Here is a 20,051-nt window from a genome sequence, read left to right on the forward strand (position 1 = left end):
TTTAATCCTAAAGGAAGGCAGTGTTTATGAAAAATATACAAGATTTTACAAATGGAGACAATACAATGCATATGCAGTTACACAAAATAATAAGGATTAAAAAAGACTTACTATAAGATCGCAGAGATGATTGAATATAGCTGGAGGGGGGGGCATGCCACTTTGATTTGAACGCTATCGAACGTGATCCGTTGCTTATTGTCTCTCGCTATACCCCCCAGCAATGAATATTGATCCATCCTCAGTGGGGTCTTTTATGCTGAAGGGGGAGACCGGCCCCCCACAACCCTGTGCTGACATTACGTGGGCTGATCTCTAGCCTTCATATTTTTATTAAAATCGCTAACTTCTGAGATAACTTATCGCTCGTTGATCGCAGAAGCTTGCAAACGATGCCATAATTTCCATTATGAATTTGCCTTTCTTTAGAGACCACACATGACATAGTTGCAGTCTGTTATTTTGTTACTTTTCCGTTGCCGCTTCCCGGAGGTGCTTATAGCTATGGGAAAATAAGCATATTGTTCCTTAGCTGACCCTGTCACTAAAAATATAGGCGCCGTTATTGTCGGACTTATGGAACTTTAGTTATTCTATATTTCGCGTCAGCTCCGGCCAAGCTACAGAGCTTTGTTAAATTCCCTTTGAAGCTCTGGGAATACAACCTTCTCAGCTAGCTGTAAATTTATCACAAGCCTGTGTTAATTGGGTTTTGTAGCACCTTTTGGGCTAGCATTAGCTTACCAGGCATTTCTCATGTGTGTGTTAATTTGCATACAGACAGATGGTAGATTGTCAGCTCTTCTTTTTTGACAATTACTATAGGGGAGGAGGTAAGAGGGGTCTGGGAGAGAGACTTCTTAATATCTTCTTAATATATTTCTGACAGTGACCAGACCAATTTTTTGAAATCTGAGCAGTGTCACTTTATGTAGTAATAACTCTGGAATGCTTCAACATATCCCATTGATTTTGAGATTTTTTTTTGTGACACATGATGCTTTATAATAGTGGTACATTTAAGTTATGTTTTGCGTTTCTTTATAAAAATATCAGAAATTTGGCAAAAATGTTTTAAAAATTGCAATTTTCAAACTTTGAGTGATTATCCATTTATTCCCGATTCTCATACCACACAAAAACATTACTAAATAACATTCTCTCATGTCTGCTTTACATCAGCACCATTTGTAAAGTGTTGTTTTATTTTGTTAGCATTTTAGAAGGTTTAAAAATGTAGCAGGAATTTTTCATTTTTTCAAAGAAATTTACAAAACTTATTTTTATAGGGACCTGTTCAGTTTTGAAGTGACTTTGGGGGTCCTATATTTTGGAAACCACCCAAAAGTCATACCATTTTAAAAATCGCGTCCCTCAACGTATTGAAAAACTGCTTTCAGGTAGTTCATTAACCCTTCTGGTTCTTTTCAGGAAGTAATGGAAAGTGGCATGACAAGAATGAAAAAGTTTATTTCTACCACCTAAATTTTGATAACTTTTGAACAGGCCGCTATAGCCAGAAGACTCTAAGGCCGTTATTTGACCATGAACTGCCAAGGCAAACATCAGGACCACACAATCAAGATCTCAGGGTGCCATTGGGGTTAAAGAAGGAGTCCCCACACTCTGTTAACTATTTAGATTTTGTAGTCACTATTGACAGCAGAATCTAAGGGGTTAAACGTCCAGGGTCGGTGCCAACACTGATTGTGGCTGATGCAGCAAGTTGTCAGCTAAAGTGTACAGGTGACAGATACAGGATTGTCACCTGTCTGGGAACGATAGTCTCTTACAGTTATATGAAAAAGTTTGGGCACCCCTATTAATCTTAAGCTTAATGTTTTATAAAAATTGCTGTTTTTGCAACAGCTATTTCAGTTTGATATATGTAATAACTGTTGGACACAGTAATGTTTCTGCCTTGAAATGAGGTTTATTGTACTAACAGAAAATGTGCAATCTGCATTCAAACAAAATTTGACAGGTGCATAAGTATGGGCACCTCACCAAAAAAGTGACATTAATATTTAGTAGATCCTCCTTTTGCAAAAATAACAGCCTCTAGTCGCTTCCTGTAGCTTTTAATGATTTCCTGGATCCTGGATGAAGGTATTTTTGACCATTCCTCTTTACAAAACAATTCCAGTTGAGTTAAGTTTGATGGTCGCCGAGCATGGACAGCCCTCTTCAAATGATCCCACAGATGTTCAATGATATTCAGGTCTGGGGACTGGGATGGCCATTCCAGAACATTGTAATTGTTCCTCTGCATGAATGCCTGAGTAGATTTGGAGCGGTGTTTTGGATCATTGTCTTGCTGAAAGATCCATCCCCTGCGTAACTTCAACTTTGTCACTGATTCTTGAACATTATTGTCAAGAATCTGCTGATACTGAGTGGAATCCATGCGTCCCTCAACTTTAACAAGATTCCCCGTGCCGTCATTGGCCACACAGCCCCAAAGCATGATGGAACCTCCACCAAATTTTACTGTGGGTAGCAAGTGTTTTTCTTGGAATGCTGTGTTTTTTTGCTGCCATGCATAACGCCTTTTTGTATGACCAAACAACTCAATCTTGGTTTCATCAGTCCACAGGACCTTCTTCCAAAAAGAAATTGGCTTCTCCAAATGTGCTTTTGCATACCTCAGCCGACTCTGTTTGTGGTGTGCTTGCAGAAACAGCTTCTTTCGCATCACTCTCCCATACAGCTTCTCCTTGTGCAAAGTGCCTTGTATAGTTGACCGATGCACAGTGACACCATCTGCAGCAAGTTGATGCTGCCGCTCTCTGGAGGTGGTCTGAGGATTGTCCTTGACTAATCTCACCATTCTTCTTCTCTGCCTTTCTGATGTTTTTCTTGGCCTGCCACTTCTGGCCTTAACAAGAACTGTCCCTGTGTTCTTCCATTTCCTTACTATGTTCCTCACAGTGGAAACTGACAGGTTAAATCTCTGAGACAGCTTTTTGTATCCTTCCCCTGAACAACTATGTTGAATAGTCTTTGTTTTCAGATCATTTGACAGTTGTTTTGAGGAGCCCATGATGCCACTCTTCAGAGGAGATTCAAACAGGAGAACAACTTACAAGTGGCCACTTTAAGTAGCTTTTCTCATGATTGCATACACCTGGCTATGAAGTTCAAAGCTCAATGAGGTTACAAAACCAAAAAAAGTGCTTTAGTAAGTCAGTAAAAAGTAGGTAGGAGTATTTAAAACAAGAAAATGATAAGGGTGCCCATACTTATGCACCTGTCAAATTTTGTTTGAATGCAGATTGAACATTTTCTGTTAGTACAATAAAGCTCATTTCAAGGCAGAAACATTACTGTGTCCAACAGTTATTACATATATCAAACTGAAATAGCTGTTGCAAAAACACCAATTTTTATAAAACATTAAGCTTAAGATTAATAGGGGTGCCCAAACTTTTTCATATAACTGTATATCGCAGGTCAGTAAAAAGACGTCTGGTGGTCACTAAGGGGTAAAATGTAAATGTACAGTTGTGGGGGGCTGTATTCCTCACAAGGTAATGTCTTTAGTTTAAAAAAAGTCTGTCATCCAAACTTACATTTAACGTCCCATTTCTGTCACTGTACAGAAACCACTTGACAGACTCTCTTTAATTGTTGCCTCTTGAACATAGTTTCAAATAAACAAAATACTGTCTGCAGAGCAAACATATATGTAAGATACTAGCTTATTTTAGACGGGAGATCAGGGGAAATAATTTGTTTTAAGGAAATATTGCAACAACCTGGTATAACGGCTTTACAAAAAACTGCAACGAATCCCTGATATATATAAGGTGTCCTAGAGGACATTATTACCTATAAATACATCCAACGAAGAAAAAATGCCAGGACCAAAATACATCCACATTGTTTAAAAAGATGTAAATTTTATTAAATAAAAGACAAAAACAAATATTATTAAAAGAATCCAACAACAGGTGTAATGATGCACAGAAAGGTGAGTGAGCAACAGCGATAGCCCAATACTATATATACTCTAATTAATTCTGTAGGTATAAAGTGACATAGAGCTCAATAAATCTCTGATCATATAAATAATACATCAAATATATACAGTACAGCCCAAAAGTTTGGACAGACGTTCTCATTTAAAGATTTTTCTGTATTTTCATGACTTTGAAAATTGTACATTCACACTGAAGGCATAAAAACTATGAATTAACACATGTGGAATTATATACTTAACAAAAAAGTGTGAAACAACTGAAAATATGTCTTATATTCTAGGTTCTTCAAAGTAGCCACCTTTTGCTTTGATGACTGCTTTGCACACTCTTGGCATTCTCTTGATGAGCTTCAAGAGGTAGTCACCAGAAATGGTTTACACTTCACACGTGTGCCCTGTCAGGTTTAATAAGTGGGATTTCTTGCCTTATAAATGGGGTTGGGACCATCAGTTGTGTGGTGCAGAAATCAGGTGGATACACAGCTGATAGTCCTACTGAATAGACTGTTAGAATTTGTATTATGGCAAGAAAAAAGCAGCTAAGTAAAGAAAAACGAGTGTCCATCATTACTTTAAGAAATGAAGGTCAGTCAGTCCGAAAAATTGGGCAAACTTTGAATGTGTCCCCAAGTGCAGTTACAAAAACCATCAAGCGCTACAAAGAAACTGGCTCACATGAGGACCGCCCCAGGAAAGGAAGACCAAGAGTCACCTCTGCTTCTGAGGATAAGTTTATCCAAGTCACCAGCCTCAGAAATCGCAGGTTAACAGCAGCTCAGATTAGAGACCAGGTCAATGCCACACAGAGTTCCAGCAGCAGACACATCTCTACAACAACTGTTAAGAGGAGACTTTGTGCAGCAGGCCTTCATGGTAAAATAGCTGCTAGGAAACCACTGCTAAGGACAAGCAACAAGCAGAAGAGATTTGTTTGGGCTAAAGAACACAAGGAATGGACATTAGACCAGTGGAAATCTGTGCTTTGGTCTGATGAGTCCAAATTTGAGATCTTTGGCTCCAACCACCGTGTCTTTGTGCGACGCCGAAAAAGTGAACGGATGGACTCTACATGCCTGGTTCCCACCGTGAAGCATGGAGGAGGAGGTGTGATGGTGTGGGGGTGCTTTGCTGGTGACACCATTGGGAATTTATTCAAAATTGAAGGCATACTGAACCAGCATGGCTACCACAGCATCTTGCAGCGGCATGCTATTCCATCCGGTTTGCGTTTAGTTGGACCATCATTTATTTTTCAACAGGACAATGACCCCAAACAAACCTCCAAGCTGTGTAAGGGCTATTTGACCAAGAAGGAGAGTGATGGGGTGCTACGCTAGATGACCTGGCCTCCACAGTCACCAGACCTGAACCCAATTGAGATGGTTTGGGGTGAGCTGGACCGCAGAGTGAAGGCAAAAGGGCCAACAAGTGCTAAGCATCTCTGGGAACTTCTTCAAGATTGTTGGAAGACCATTTCCGGTGACTACCTCTTGAAGCTCATCAAGAGAATTCCAAGAGTGTGCAAAGCAGTCATCAAAGCAAAAGGTGGCTACTTTGAAGAACCTAGAATATAAGACATATTTTCAGTTGTTTCACAATTTTTTGTTAAGTATATAATTCCACATGTGTTAATTCATAGTTTTGATGCCTTCAGTGTGAATGTACAGTTATATGAAAAAGTTTGGGCACCCCTATTAATCTTAAGCTTAATGTTTTATAAAAATTGCTGTTTTTGCAACAGCTATTTCAGTTTGATATATGTAATAACTGTTGGACACAGTAATGTTTCTGCCTTGAAATGAGGTTTATTGTACTAACAGAAAATGTGCAATCTGCATTCAAACAAAATTTGACAGGTGCATAAGTATAGGCACCTCACCAAAAAAGTGACATTAATATTTAGTAGATCCTCCTTTTGCAAAAATAACAGCCTCTAGTCACTTCCTGTAGCTTTTAATGATTTTCTGGATCCTGGATGAAGGTATTTTTGACCATTCCTCTTTACAAAACAATTCCAGTTGAGTTAAGTTTGATGGTCGCCGAGCATGGACAGCACTCTTCAAATGATCCCACAGATGTTCAATAATATTCAGGTCTGGGGACTGGGATGGCCATTCCAGAACATTGTAATTGTTCCTCTGCATGAATGCCTGAGTAGATTTGGAGCGGTGTTTTGGATCATTGTCTTGCTGAAAGATCCATCCCCTGCGTAACTTCAACTTTGTCACTGATTCTTGAACATTATTGTCAAGAATCTGCTGATACTGAGTGGAATCCATGCGTCCCTCAACTTTAACAAGATTCCCGGTGTCGGCATTGGCCACACAGCCCCAAAGCATGATGGAACCTCCACCAAATTTTACTGTGGGTAGCAAGTGTTTTTCTTGGAATGCTGTGTTTTTTTGCCGCCATGCATAACGCCTTTTTGTATGACCAAACAACTCAATCTTGGTTTCATCAGTCCACAGGACCTTCTTCCAAAAAGAAATTGGCTTCTCCAAATGTGCTTTTGCATACCTCAGCCGACTCTGTTTGTGGTGTGCTTGCAGAAACAGCTTCTTTTGCATCACTCTCCCATACAGCTTCTCCTTGTGCAAAGTGCGTTGTATAGTTGACCGATGCACAGTGACACCATCTGCAGCAAGTTGATGCTGCAGCTCTCTGGAGGTGGTCTGAGGATTGTCCTTGACTGATCTCACCATTCTTCTTCTCTGCCTTTCTGATGTTTTTCTTGGCCTGCCACTTCTGGCCTTAACAAGAACTGTCCCTGTGTTCTTCCATTTCCTTACTATGTTCCTCACAGTGGAAACTAACAGGTTAAATCTCTGAGACAGCTTTTTGTATCCTTCCCCTGAACAACTATGTTGAATAGTCTTTGTTTTCAGATCATTTGACAGTTGTTTTGAGGAGCCCATGATGCCACTCTTCAGAGGAGATTCAAACAGGAGAACAACTTGCAAGTGGCCACTTTAAGTAGCTTTTCTCATGATTGCATACACCTGGCTATGAAGTTCAAAGCTCAAGGAGGTTACAAAACCAAAAAAAGTGCTTTAGTAAGTCAGTAAAAGGTAGGTAGGAGTATTTAAAACAAGAAAATGATAAGGGTGCCCATACTTATGCACCTGTCAAATTTTGTTTGAATGCAGATTGCACATTTTCTGTTAGTACAATAAAGCTCATTTCAAGGCAGAAACATTACTGTGTTCAACAGTTATTACATATATCAAACTGAAATAGCTGTTGCAAAAACACCAATTTTTATAAAACATTAAGTTTAAGATTAATAGGGGTGCCCAAACTTTTTCATATAACTGTATAATTTTCATAGTCAAGAAAATACAGAAAAATCTTTAAATGAGAAGGTGTGTCCAAACTTTTGGTCTGTACTGTATATATTAAGAAAAGACAATATATATGTGTACACTCAAAGTGAGTATATAATCAACATAATCATAAATCAATATATTTGTGGATTACACCTACATACATAATTAGGTACTATCCTTCAACTTTAAGCATATAAACAATCCATGAATATAGAGTAATATAGTCACTGCTCACTCACCAACAACCCAATGCACATTTCGCAATAGCTTCATCAGCTAAATGCGCATTGGGTTGTTGGTGAGTGAGCACTGACTATATACCTCTATATTCATGGATTATTGTTTATATGCTTAAAGTTGAAGGATAGTACCCAATTATGTATGTAGGTTTAATCCACAAATATATTGATTTATGATTATGTTGATTATATACTGACTTTGAGTGTACACATATATATTGTCTTTTCTTTATATATATATATTTGATGTATTATTTATATGATCAGAGATTTATTGAGCTCTATGTCACTTTATACCTACAGAATTAATTTGAGTATATACAGCATTGGGCTATCGCTGTTGCTCACTCACCTTTCTGTGCATCATTACACCTGTTGTTGGATTCTAATAATAATATTTGTTTTTGTCTTTTATTCAATAAAATGTACATCTTTTTAAACAATGTGGATGTATTTTGGTCCTGGCATTTTTTCTTCGTTGGATGTATTTACTGGTATAACGGCTTGTTCAGTCAAGTGTAATATACACTGTGTGCAGAATTATTAGGCAAGTTGTATTTTAGAGGATTATTTTTATTATTGATCAACAACTATGTTCTCAATCAACCCAAAAGACTCAAATATCCAAGCTTAATATTTTTGGAAGTTGGAGTGTTTTTTTTTTAGATTTAGCTATCTTAGGAGGATATCTATTTGTGCAGGTAACTATTACTGTGCAGAATTATTAGGCAACTTCATAAAAACCAAATATAATCCCATCTCACTTGTTTATTTTCACCAGGTAAACCAATATCAGTGCACAAAATTTAGAAATAAACATTTCTGACATGCAAAAACAAAAACAAAAAAATTAGTGATGAATATAGCCTCCTTTCTTTATGATGACACTCAACAGCCTTCCAACCATAGATTCTGTCAGTTGCTTGATCTGTTTTCGATCAACATTGCGTGCAGCAGCCACCACAGCCTCCCAGACACTGTTCCGAGAGGTGTACTGTTTTCCCTTCCTGTAGATCTCACATTTTATGATGGACCACAGGTTCTATATGGGGTTTAGTTCAGGTGAACAAGGGGGCCATGTCATTATTTTTTCTTCTTTTAGACCTTTACTTGCTAGCCATGCTGTGGAGTAGTTGGATGCATGTGATGGAGCATTGTCCTGCATGAAAATCATGTTTTTCTTGAACGATACCGAATTCTTCCTGTACTACTGCTTGAAGAAGTTGTCTTCCAGAAACTGGCAGTAGGTCTGGGAGTTAAGCTTCACTCCATCCTCAACCTGAAAAGGTCCCACAAGTTCATCTTTGATGATACCAGCCCATATCAGTGACGCGCCCCTGGGCCTGCTGTGTCGCGCAGCGTCTCGCGCACGGGGGCTTACCCGGAACCGGATCAGATGAGGGTTGTAGTCTCCGAGTGGCGGGGACCCGGTCCGTGCCCAGGGAGTCAGACTCAGTGTGTGGCAGTCTTGATAGATGTTATTTGAGTGTCGACTACGCCACCCGTTGATTTGCAGCTATGGAGCTGCCGCTGCAGGGCAGACCGCTGAGGCCGGTGTAGAATTGTGCAGCGTGATAGTATAACCCCCAACGGGAGGGGTATGGCCTCAGGGCAGCCGACGTGGAAGATGGGGGTAGCAGGAACCACTCAGAGACGGTGCGGTGTAATTCAGGGTCTTTACTGGTAACAACGATAGACCCTCCCGGAGTACTTGCTAGCGAACGGGGCCTGGTCAGTCCTTGAGCAGATGGGATCTCCCCTGGCCAGGCGGAGTTGTAGGCCTCCCAAACTGACTGTACTCTTCTGGCTACCTTGCTAGAAGCGGATATAAGTAGCCCACGTCCCTGAGTGTACTGTGTGGTGCTCACCCGTATGGCCGGTGACTCGGGGCCTTCTATTGGCTTCCGCTCCACGATGGCGGTGCTGGTCCCACACGTGTGACCATGCCTTCGGGTTTCTGGGCCTGAGGACCTGAAATCCCCTGCCGGTCGGCTTCTGCTGCTGGGTAAGAGTTAGTCCCCACAGCCTCGGACGCCGGGTCCGGTAAGAAAGCTTCTCAGTCAGGGCGAGCTCTGCAGCTGCCAGCCCCTAACTCGTAGTAGTATTGCTCCCACTGAGCTCCAGCTGTTTCTTCCTATGACTGTCTCTTGTCTCTACTCTCCTTGACTCCTAACCCTGCTTCAGCCCCGGGTTTATATAGGGGAAGTTCTTCCCCTCCCAAGACTGGGCAGGAGGTGTGGCATGCACAGGATCCCTGACCAAAGGACCTCCCACCTGCTCTCAGACATAACATCTCTATCACTGTGGCAACCAGACCCCTGGGGTGTCACATCAGTACCCCACCTCCACCTTGGTGGCGTATAAGTCGGAGTGGAGCTCTCTGCCCTTTACTGATCCAGCCTCTGGCCCATCCATCTGGCCCATCAAAAGTCACTCTCATTTTATCAGTCCATAAAACCTTTGAAAAATCAGTCTTAAGATATTTCTTGGCCCATTCTTGACGTTTTATCTTATGTTTCTTGTTCAAAGGTGGTCGTTTTTCTGCCTTCCTTACCTTGGCCATGTCCCTGAGTATCGCACACCTTGTGCTTTTTGATACTCCAGTAACATTGCAGCTCTGAAATATGGCAAAACTGGTGGCGAGTGGCATCTTGGCAGCTTCACGCTTGATTTTCCTCAATTCATGGGTAGTTATTTTGCGCCTTTTTTGGCCAACACGCTTCTTGCGCCCCTGTTGGCTATTTGCCATGAAACGCTTGATTGTTCAGTGATCACGCTTCAAAAGTTTGGAAATTTGAAGACTGCTGCATCCCTCTGCAGGACATCTCACAATTTTGGACTTTTCAGAGCCCGTCAAATCTCTCTTCTGACCCATTTTGCCAAAGGAAAGGAAGTTGCCTAATAATTAAGCAAACCTTATATAGGGTGTGGATGTCATTAGTCAACACGCCTCCTCATTACAGAGATGCACATCACCAGATTTACTTAATTGGTAGTTGGCTCTCAAGCCTATGCAGCTTGGCGTAGGACAACATGTATAAAAAATATCATGTGATCAAAATACTAATTTGCCTAATAATTCTGCACACAGTGTATATACATATGTTGTCTGTGTTAAAATTGCACACTGGCCAATGTAATTCCATAGGGCTGTTCAGATGACAGTTTTCTTCACATGGATCCGAGTGAAAAAAAAATCATAGTCTCTTCTTTGTTTCAGATGGAATTTGCCCATTAAAGTGTATGAGTGAGTAAAAAAATCAGATCTCATATGGGTCATCCGCACAGCATCTGATTTTTATGGATACATTCCAATTATTAACATAGGAAACTGTTACTATTACTAGTGTATAAAAATGGATGCCACATGGATGAAAAAAATGAACATGCATGGCATACAGATGGAATATGGATGACAAAATGGATGGAAATTGGTCTTTTTTTTCTGAATTAAAATCGGAAGATTTTTCAGGCACTCATGAACCCAGCACTAGTGTTTGCTGTGGAAGCTCTGTCCGATTGTTACCAATATTTAACATAACACTTAATGTGTTTCTCTTTGCAGTTCCGAAACCTCTTGTCTCGTGGAGACCCAGATACCGCTGCAGAATACTATCTCCGAGGATCACTTTCCTGCTTCACATAAATCCAATAAGGACACTGAGGACTCGGAAGAAACATTTTTGTAATGCACTAAGTTGCGAAGCGCACAGAACATTAAGAGGAAAACTAGTGGACATATTTATTCCTGATACCACCCACAAACATAAAGTTGTGGTGAAGAAAACGAAGAAAGATTGCGTATGTAATATTAATATTCATGACTATGGATGGCTGAAGCAATTATAGATGAGGGGCAACTATCTGCCATAGGACTGGCGAGATACTTTCCTGGACACCTCGGAAAATGTGAACCAGATACAGAACCACAAGTGTTAATTAAACCAAATTGTAGCTCTGCATGAAGTCATGAGTGACAAGTGCCATCCTAATAAAGTACAATGGTTGCACATAGGAAACAATAACATAGGAGACATAAATAGACACACCAGAGACAAAAATGGGGACATCAGTGTTATTGTAACACCAAAACTGCCTAAAAAGTCAGCCCATAATTATCTTAAAAACCATTTGTTTCCTTGCTTTATAGTCCTCACGATATGGTCGATGCCATATATCACAAAATTTTTAAGTTCCGTCCTAATTGATCCATTAAAGCTCACAAAAGCATATGAAAGAAGCATATGGAAAATAATCATATCGTTTGAAGCCCATTTTATGAGATTCTCTTGTGAAAAGCGGGATTGGTTGGGAGTGATGTTATTACAATAGCTCATTTATTCTGAGAGCATGGAAACGCTGGTAAAAATAATACTATCATGATAATACATTATAAAAGACAGTCATTGTTTGGTAATTACACTGGTGGCTCAAGGCATTTTAGTTATTCTTGCCTCTACATAGAGTATATGCTGCATGTCTTGACAGTGTATGTACACTTTTGCAAGCATTCTTTAAATTCCTAAAAAAATAGAAATGAATAAAGCAACTATTCTTGATCATGTAGTCTCCATGATTTCAGATTGTAAACCCTATGTGTATAGTGTGATACTACTGTACTCCCTTCCATCTGCACTTCTTCTTTATGTAGATTATCAAGATGGGACAGATTATAGTGTTTGTTTGTAGTCTGCAACCATGGAGTCAAATACTTTTGTATAGGAGCTGTATACTCAAAAAGTAGGATATTTCTTATCATGATTATTGCAACTTTTTTTTCTACTTCACTTCACTGCAGTAATAAAATTAATGGTAGCAAAACTTCACAACAGATAAAAAGAGTAAAACAGTTTTTACAAAAACCTCATCAACAGATAAAGTAGATACAGTAATTCTTGGTTGAAAGAAGACAATGCTGACTATTTTTTTTGTTAAAGGGAAATGTGTAATCCAAAAATGACCTATTGTTTAATTCAGGTATGCAAATCGCATGAGCAGTCATGTAATGATTGTTTGAAAAGACGTGCAGAGCAAAATCCCAACAGTGTGCATATTACATATACCCTGTCAGGATTTAGCATCTTACAGTGCCTACTGAAAGTTAACCCTAGTCCAGAAAAATAAAATGAAAAAAAGTTAAAAAAAGTTTTCACACTTTTTACACTAGACCTTTTATTAAACTCCTACTTCCTGTTGGATATATTGACATTAGGAGTAATAAACTGACTAAGATCCTATATTGAAGTATTTAATGAGAATGCTCTCATCAAGGCAAAGGTTGTTGTGAAGGAAGGCCAGGCAGAGAAAGCTGTGAATATCATCTTTTGTGACTAGTAGATCATCTATTGTACATACAGGTGCTACTTTTCATTGTAATCATGTCTGTGATAATAATGAGACTGTGGAAAAAAAGGAAGCCTGAGACAAATATGAAAATTGCAAGATAACCAATTAAAAAAAAACATTTTAACATAACAACCTGATTTAAATGATAGGTCATCTTCATATTCCCTTTAACTTTAGATGCTAGCTATTTGCAAATCATCTATAAAAAAAACATGGCAATCCAATCCAACATGGCAGATCACATTTTTTACAGACAATGAGTATTGCCTAAACTTTGAATTGAAAATGTAAAGTGTTTCCTTTTTACTGACTATTTTTCATTGTGTTTTAAGTGGCCGTTTTGCTATTTTATTCTGGTGTTTTTATGGTAATTTTAAAACTCTGTTGAGAAGGCAATGTAAAAAATATGATACAAGCCATACCTTTAGCACACAGCATTTTACTAAAATTTGCCACTGGCCTTAACTGCAACAAAAATTGCACCATAAATTCCAGCCTTCTACACATTTTCTGAAACCAACCCAGTATGGGACTGGGAAAAAAACCATGACAATTGCACTTTGGCAACAAGGCATTGGCTTTAAAAGGGTTATTCTGGACTTTTGTATTTTTTCCTTTTGGGGCTATGAACTTACAGGCACGTAGTTGCTAACTACGAGTCTGTTCTGCTCGCCACCGATGTCAACTGGCACGGGCTGCTCCTGCTGGCATCCGTTGATGTCACATCTAAAAAGTGACAAAGAGTGCACAATAGGGCATAACCTGGGCAATGAACTTAAATATTATGGTATCGTAGATATCTTCTTGACCAGGAGCTCGGCGGAATTATCTGTATATCCCTTTTTTACTATTGTTGATGTCACGTTGACAGAGTAGCTTCTTCTTTTCTGCTCTGTTGAGGGGGCGTTACTTCCAATGTTATGCTGATTGACAGCCTTCTCCAAGTTGCCTGACTGCAAGGAGCTGGCTGTCAATCAGCATGAAGTTGGCAGTGATGCCCCATCGACAGAGCAGACTGAAAGAGGAAGAGCTGCCCTGTTGAAGTGAGGTCAAGAGACTCAGCAGAATCACTGGCAGGGGCTATCCGTGAGCGCTCTGAGCGAGCAGAGATCAATAACTACTTGCCTGTAAGTTCTTTGCCCCATAAAAAAAAATATACAAAAGTCCTGCACAGGTTATGGTACATTGTTAGAAATGTTTGTGGGGCATTAAGAAAACCGGTGGTCAAACTGTACACGTGATGACCGGTCTGTGCGCACTGATTTTGAATAGGACAGCATGTGAGAAGTCTTGAGTAAATAGATGAGATGTGACCCAGAACTCCATAGATAATAGAAAAACTGTAAGAAAACTCTGAGTTGCTCTTAAAGCATATCTGTTACCAGATTTCACAATATACACTGCATAAATTATTTCATAGATCTCTGAAACCTGATGAGGCTGTTGTGTTTACTTTAGTAATCCATGTCAGACAGGCTGTATAGTTCTTTTTTAAATTATAAACTCAATCTAAATCCACTTTGACTGATTGACAGCTCCTTAGTGTCTCCTCATGGCGCAGAGATCTCACTGCTCTGTAGAAGCTGCAGCGATCGATTAGGCTGGTTTTACTGAGACACTTGGACTCATGAGCTCTATCACTCTTTAGCTGGAATGAAATGCCCATTTTAATATCAGGATTGTACAGCCATTGATTTTCATAGGAAGAACACTACCCTCATCAGGTCTGAGATTTATTTACTAATATATACGGTTTGCATTGTGAAATTTGGAGACAGTTCTCCCTTTCAAAAACCCAAACCACAGTAATAGGTTAAAAGCTTTAATCAATATTTTTGACAAGGATTTGAAAAAGAAAAAGGGACGTTGTAAAACTATTTCATGACATGCATCCACTTCAAATAGAAATTTAATTACAGTTAAAAAATTGTACTAAAGATGCACTAATGTTGGATAGGAAAGACGCCAAATCCAAAATATCTTATGCTCATTGGCTGATTAGAAATACTATCAGGGACTCAAAAAATATCAAATGTAGCTAAATTTGCACAATGAGGTACAGTACAATACAACTTTATGGAATTTTAACAAACCTCATTCAGAAACAGTATAAAAAATCTCCAGTCCATTCTTAGCATTCTGAAAAATCCCCCACATGTCTTATCAGCTGTTCATTTTTCCTACCACTGAAATGCAAAAGGTGAAATCTATAGATGAGTGAATACTTTCGCAGGACCCTGTTCCAGCGGCCACATCAGTGGTCCATGTCTGCTGGAAGGGACCGCCTACTACCCGCCGAAATCCCTAGCACTTCTGATTAGTAGGCCTGATGTGATGTCATACATGACGATGAAGGTGGTTGAAGGTTTCCTGTCTGGCAGCCAAGGACCACTGACTTGGCCACTGGACCAGTGTCATGCAAATCGATTTGTTCATCTCTAGTGAAATCTCTAAGAATTTCATGCAGATTTCTTTGCAGTTTTTGAGACTAGTTCCTTAGCATATTTTATATACTATGTCTGAACCTAACCCTACACAATATACTTACAGTAGCTGCAGATACGTAGGCACAAGCAGCTGCAATGAGCCTGCTAAGAATGAGTTCTGTGAAAGCACGCTCATGTCCTTGCATCTCCCTTCCTGGAAGGAATAAATTCCCCCCAGAAGTAATTGTTGTAGATTCTACCTGTGCAGGTAAAATCCACAGCAGATTACAAGATCAGACAAGTGGAGAGAGATTTAGCAAATCTTATCCACATGTTGCAGATTGTTTTCCTGCCTGGAAATTTACATACATTGCAGAATTTATCCTTTCATTGTAGCCGAAGTGAAATCTGCTGTAAATTGGCATCAAAATCTGCAGCAAAAAACAATGTAACAAGTAGAGTTTGCAGCAGATTTACCTAGAAATCCACAGTGGATTTTTTATCTGGTACACGTGGACTTACCCTAACAATTCTTGCCAGCCTCATTATTTAGCCACCACAGCAATATTTTGTCAGGGCTGCAGTTGATCTCTGACTTCCTCTTCATATTCAATTTGTACGATGGCGGGTACAGTTACGCCAGCGCTGACTGGGCGCCGGGCTCACGTGCAATAGCTGCACGAGAGCCCTGGGAACGGTGCCGGCACGGGAGGTGAGTATAAGCTTTTTTATTTTATCGGGGTCAAACATTTAGAACAAGAAGGGGTTTTCCTAATAGTGGCCAACCCCTTTAAATTAGTGACAAATGTACAATTCTGTACAGGCACACAGTTTGATATTTCTGCGGCATACATATTTAGTGTCATTTTTCAAACACGCTACAGATGATGCTTGAGTGTGGAGTGACCCTACTCTAAGTTGTATTATCTAAGAATGCACTTTATTAACTTCTTCAGCATTTGCTCAATCTCATCCAAACTCTTCATTTTATCTTTGTTTTTAGTTGTTTGTGTTATCGCATTGATATATGTGAATTTTATTTTGATATGTAAAATGGACACAGGAAACGTTGCACTTTTTGCTTTTACATTTTAATGCTAATTCTGTTAACTCAGAAAACAGTTTAACATTTTATATGAATATTTATATTTTTTGTCAGAGCTTATCATCTAAAGAAAAAATAAATAAATAAAATATTTATCCAGTTGTCGGTCTGGTTTATTTCACCTATGGTTGCTATTGAAGTAGACATTAGTTAAGCCACTGTGTCTACCTTACATATAGAGTCTGATGGGCCCCGGTGCAAGATTTGGACTTGGGCCCCCCTCTCGCATGTTGGTCCGATGTATGGGCCCTTGCAGCATTCTAAATCCTAAACAGACATACAAGTTGCACCTCCTTCCCTATTATGTAGTAATGTCCCCCATCTTGGGCTCCCTCCTGGTATATATGTCCCCCATCCTGGGATCATCCTAGTATATATGTCCCCCAACCTAATATTTATGTCCCTCATCTTGGTATATATGTCCCTTATCCTGGGCCCCATCCTGGTTTACATGTCCCTTAACCTGGTCTACACGAAACGTTTTGCATTTTTTTTAAAAGTGTGATTCCTTCTGTCTGGTTGTTGTGATGCCATTTTCCTAGTGATTTTAGTAAACTGGACGCAAATGGTTGTCAGCTATAAGGACGAAAATTGTGTTTGACATTGTTTTATCCCTTTATGGGTTAGTTTTCAACATTTGCTGGGCCAAATGTTTTGCATATTTTGTCATGGGTAGTCAAATTTTGCCTAAATTTTTGCTTTTTTTTATGTGTGTGTTTTTAGGTTAAAACATGGCAAAGACAAAGCCACATTTATCACCAGATGTCAGGAAGCTTATTATTCTGAGGGTGAAGTCAGGCAAAAGCCAAAAAGAGGTAGCTATGGAATTCAACTGTTCTCAGAGTCAAGTGTCACGTATATTAAAGAAAGAAAAAGAAGGTTATGGAACAGATGAGAAACCTAGAAGTGTACGACCATGGAAAACTTTCTCCAGAGTTGATCTCTTTATTAAGAAAAAGTCAATATCTGATGTCCATAAAAATGCTGTACAGATTTCACAAGAAATCAATGAAGAATACAGGGTCAAAGTGAGTCGCCAAACTGTGGTGCGAAGGCTAAGAGCAGTAGGGTTCAATGCACCAAGTTCTAGTCAAGAAGCCTTTCATCTCTGCAAAGAACAGGAAGGTCCGACTTGAGTTTGATAAAGAGCACAGCCAATGGAAAGAGACAGATTGGTCTAAAGTGTTGTGGTCGGATGAATCCAAGTTCAATCTGTTTGGTAGTGATGGCAAGCACTATACAGTGCTGGCCAAAAGTATTGGCACCCCTGCAATTCTGTCAGATAATACTCAGTTTCTTCCTGAAAATGATTGCAATCACAAATTCTTTGGTATTATTCTCTTCATTTAATTTGTCTTCAATGAAAAAAACACTAAAAGAATTGTCCTAAAGCCAAATTGGATATAATTCCACACCAAACCTAAAAAAGGGGGTGGACAAAAGTATTGTCACCCTTTGAAAAATCATGTGATGCTTCTCTAATTCGTGTAATTAACAGCACCTGTAACTTACCTGTGGCACCTAACAGGTGTTGGCAATAACTAAATCACACTTGCAGCCAGTTAACATGGATTAAAGTTGACTCAACCTCTGTCCTGTGTCCTTGTGTGTACCACATTGAGCATGGAGAAAAGAAAGAAGACCAAAGAACTGTCTGAGGACTTGAGAAACCAAATTGTGAGGAAGCATGAGCAATCTCAAGGCTACAAGTCCATCTCCAAAGACCTGAATGTTCCTGTGTCTTCCGTGCGCAGTGTCATCAAGAAATTTAAAGCCCATGGCACTGTGGCTAACCTCCCTAGATGTGGACGGAAAAGAAAAATTGACGAGAGATTTCAACGCAAGATTGTGCGGATGGTGGATAAAGAACCTCGACTAAAATCAAAACAAGTTCAAGCTGCCCTGCAGTCCGAGGGTACAACAGTGTCAACCCGTACTATCCATCGGCGTCTGAATAAAAAAGGGACTGCATGGTAGGATACCCAGGAAGACCCCACTTCTTACCCTGAGACATAAAAAAGCCAGACTGGAGTTTGCCAAAACTTACCTGAGAAAGCCTAAAACATTTTGGAAGAATGTTCTCTGGTCAGATGAGACAAAAGTAGAGTTTTTTGGGAAAAAGCATCAACATAGAGTGTACAGGAAAAAAAAGAGGCATTCAAAGAAAAGAACACGGTCCCTACAGTCAAACATGGCGGAGGTTCCCTGATGTTTTGGGGTTGCTTTGCTGCCTCTGGCACTGGACTGCTTGACCGTGTGCATGGCATTATGAAGTCTGAAGACTACCAACAAATTTTGCAGCATGATGTAGGGCCCAATGTGAGAAAGCTGGGTCTCCCTCAGAGGTCATGGGTCTTCCAGCAGGACAATGACCCAAAACACACTTCCAAAAGCACTATAAAATGGTTTGAGAGAAAGCACTGGAGACTTCTAAGGGGGCCAGCAATGAGTCCAGACCTGAATCCCATAGAACACCTGTGGAGAGATCTCAAAATGGCAGTTTGAAGAAGGCACCCTTCAAATATCAGGGACCTGGAGCAGTTTGCCAAAGAAGAATGGTCTACAATTCCAGCAGAGCATTGTAAGAAACTCATGATGGTTACCCCAAGCGGTTGTTCGCAGTTATTTTGGCAAAAGGTTGTGCAACCAAGTATTAGGCTGAGGGTGCCAATACTTTTGTCCGGCCCTTTTTTGCAGTTTTGTGTGAAATGATCAATGATTTGATTTTTGCTTCATTCTCTTTTGTGTTTTTTTCCTTGCAAGCAAATTAAATGAAGAGAATAATACCAAAGAATTTGTGATTGCAATCATTTTCAGGAAGAAACTGAGTATTATCTGACAGAATTGCAGGGGTGCCAATACTTTTGGCCAGCACTGTATATACCATGTACAAGGATATACTGGAGAATGTAATGCTACAACATGGTAAAACCAAAGTAGGCAGGGGATAGAAAGTCCAGCAAGACATTGATGCTAAGCACACATTCAATTTAGTAAAAAATTGGTTAGCAAAGAAAAATGTTCGTTTGTTGCAATGGCCAAACAAATCATCTGATTTATACCCTATAGAACACCTTTGGGATGAGTTGGGGTCCGTACCCATAGCGATAAAGATGAATTGTTTGCAGATTTGCAAATGGAATGGAGAAAGATCCCTCAAGATGTCTTGGATACCCTAGTGCCTTCAATACCCCGGCCGTGTGGTGCAGTAATTAAAGCAAGAGGTTATGCTACAAAATACTGTTAAGGCATTGTAAACAATGAATTACTCTCTATTTGTGATCAATAAATACTACATACAAAACTTTTGGCAATCAGTTTTCTTTAATTAAATGACCATACCTATATTTAAAAGCATTATGGTTAAAATTAAGGTCTTGAATATGACCCGCCCCTTGGGCCGTGGGGTACTCAGTAGCCGGCCGGTCGATGCTGGGGGATGTTACAGTGGCAGTGACCCGCTCCGTGACCCATGGCGGTCTATAAAAGGGGAATCATTGAAAGGGGATTATAGTTTTTATATAATGTTCGTGACGCCACCTGTGGTATGTGGCTAAAGGGAGCCGCCGCTGAGGAGCAGGTCCTCTGGAGCTGTTGTTAATGCAGCAGAGTTGGTTTAGCTCTTCA

General features: G+C 39.8%; 1 protein-coding gene across 4 annotated transcripts in view; it reads left to right on the forward strand.

Moving 5' to 3' along the window:
- IL15RA (interleukin 15 receptor subunit alpha) overlaps window positions 1-16,517 on the forward strand; it is a 124,723-nt gene extending 108,206 nt beyond the window's left edge. For all 4 annotated transcript variants that reach the window (XM_073652461.1, XM_073652459.1, XM_073652460.1 and 1 more), the window contains one exon: window positions 11,113-16,517. In XM_073652461.1, coding sequence (XP_073508562.1) covers window positions 11,113-11,236 — 124 coding nt within the window. In that variant the 3' untranslated portion in view covers window positions 11,237-16,517. The remainder of the gene's footprint in view (window positions 1-11,112) is intronic.
- Window positions 16,518-20,051: the final 3,534 nt, after the last annotated feature.

Source organism: Phyllobates terribilis, unplaced genomic scaffold (genome assembly GCF_046119375.1).
Source record: "Phyllobates terribilis strain yellow unplaced genomic scaffold, ASM4611937v1 Scaffold_11__3_contigs__length_659146591, whole genome shotgun sequence".
In the NCBI taxonomy this organism is placed as follows: Eukaryota; Metazoa; Chordata; class Amphibia; order Anura; family Dendrobatidae; genus Phyllobates; species Phyllobates terribilis.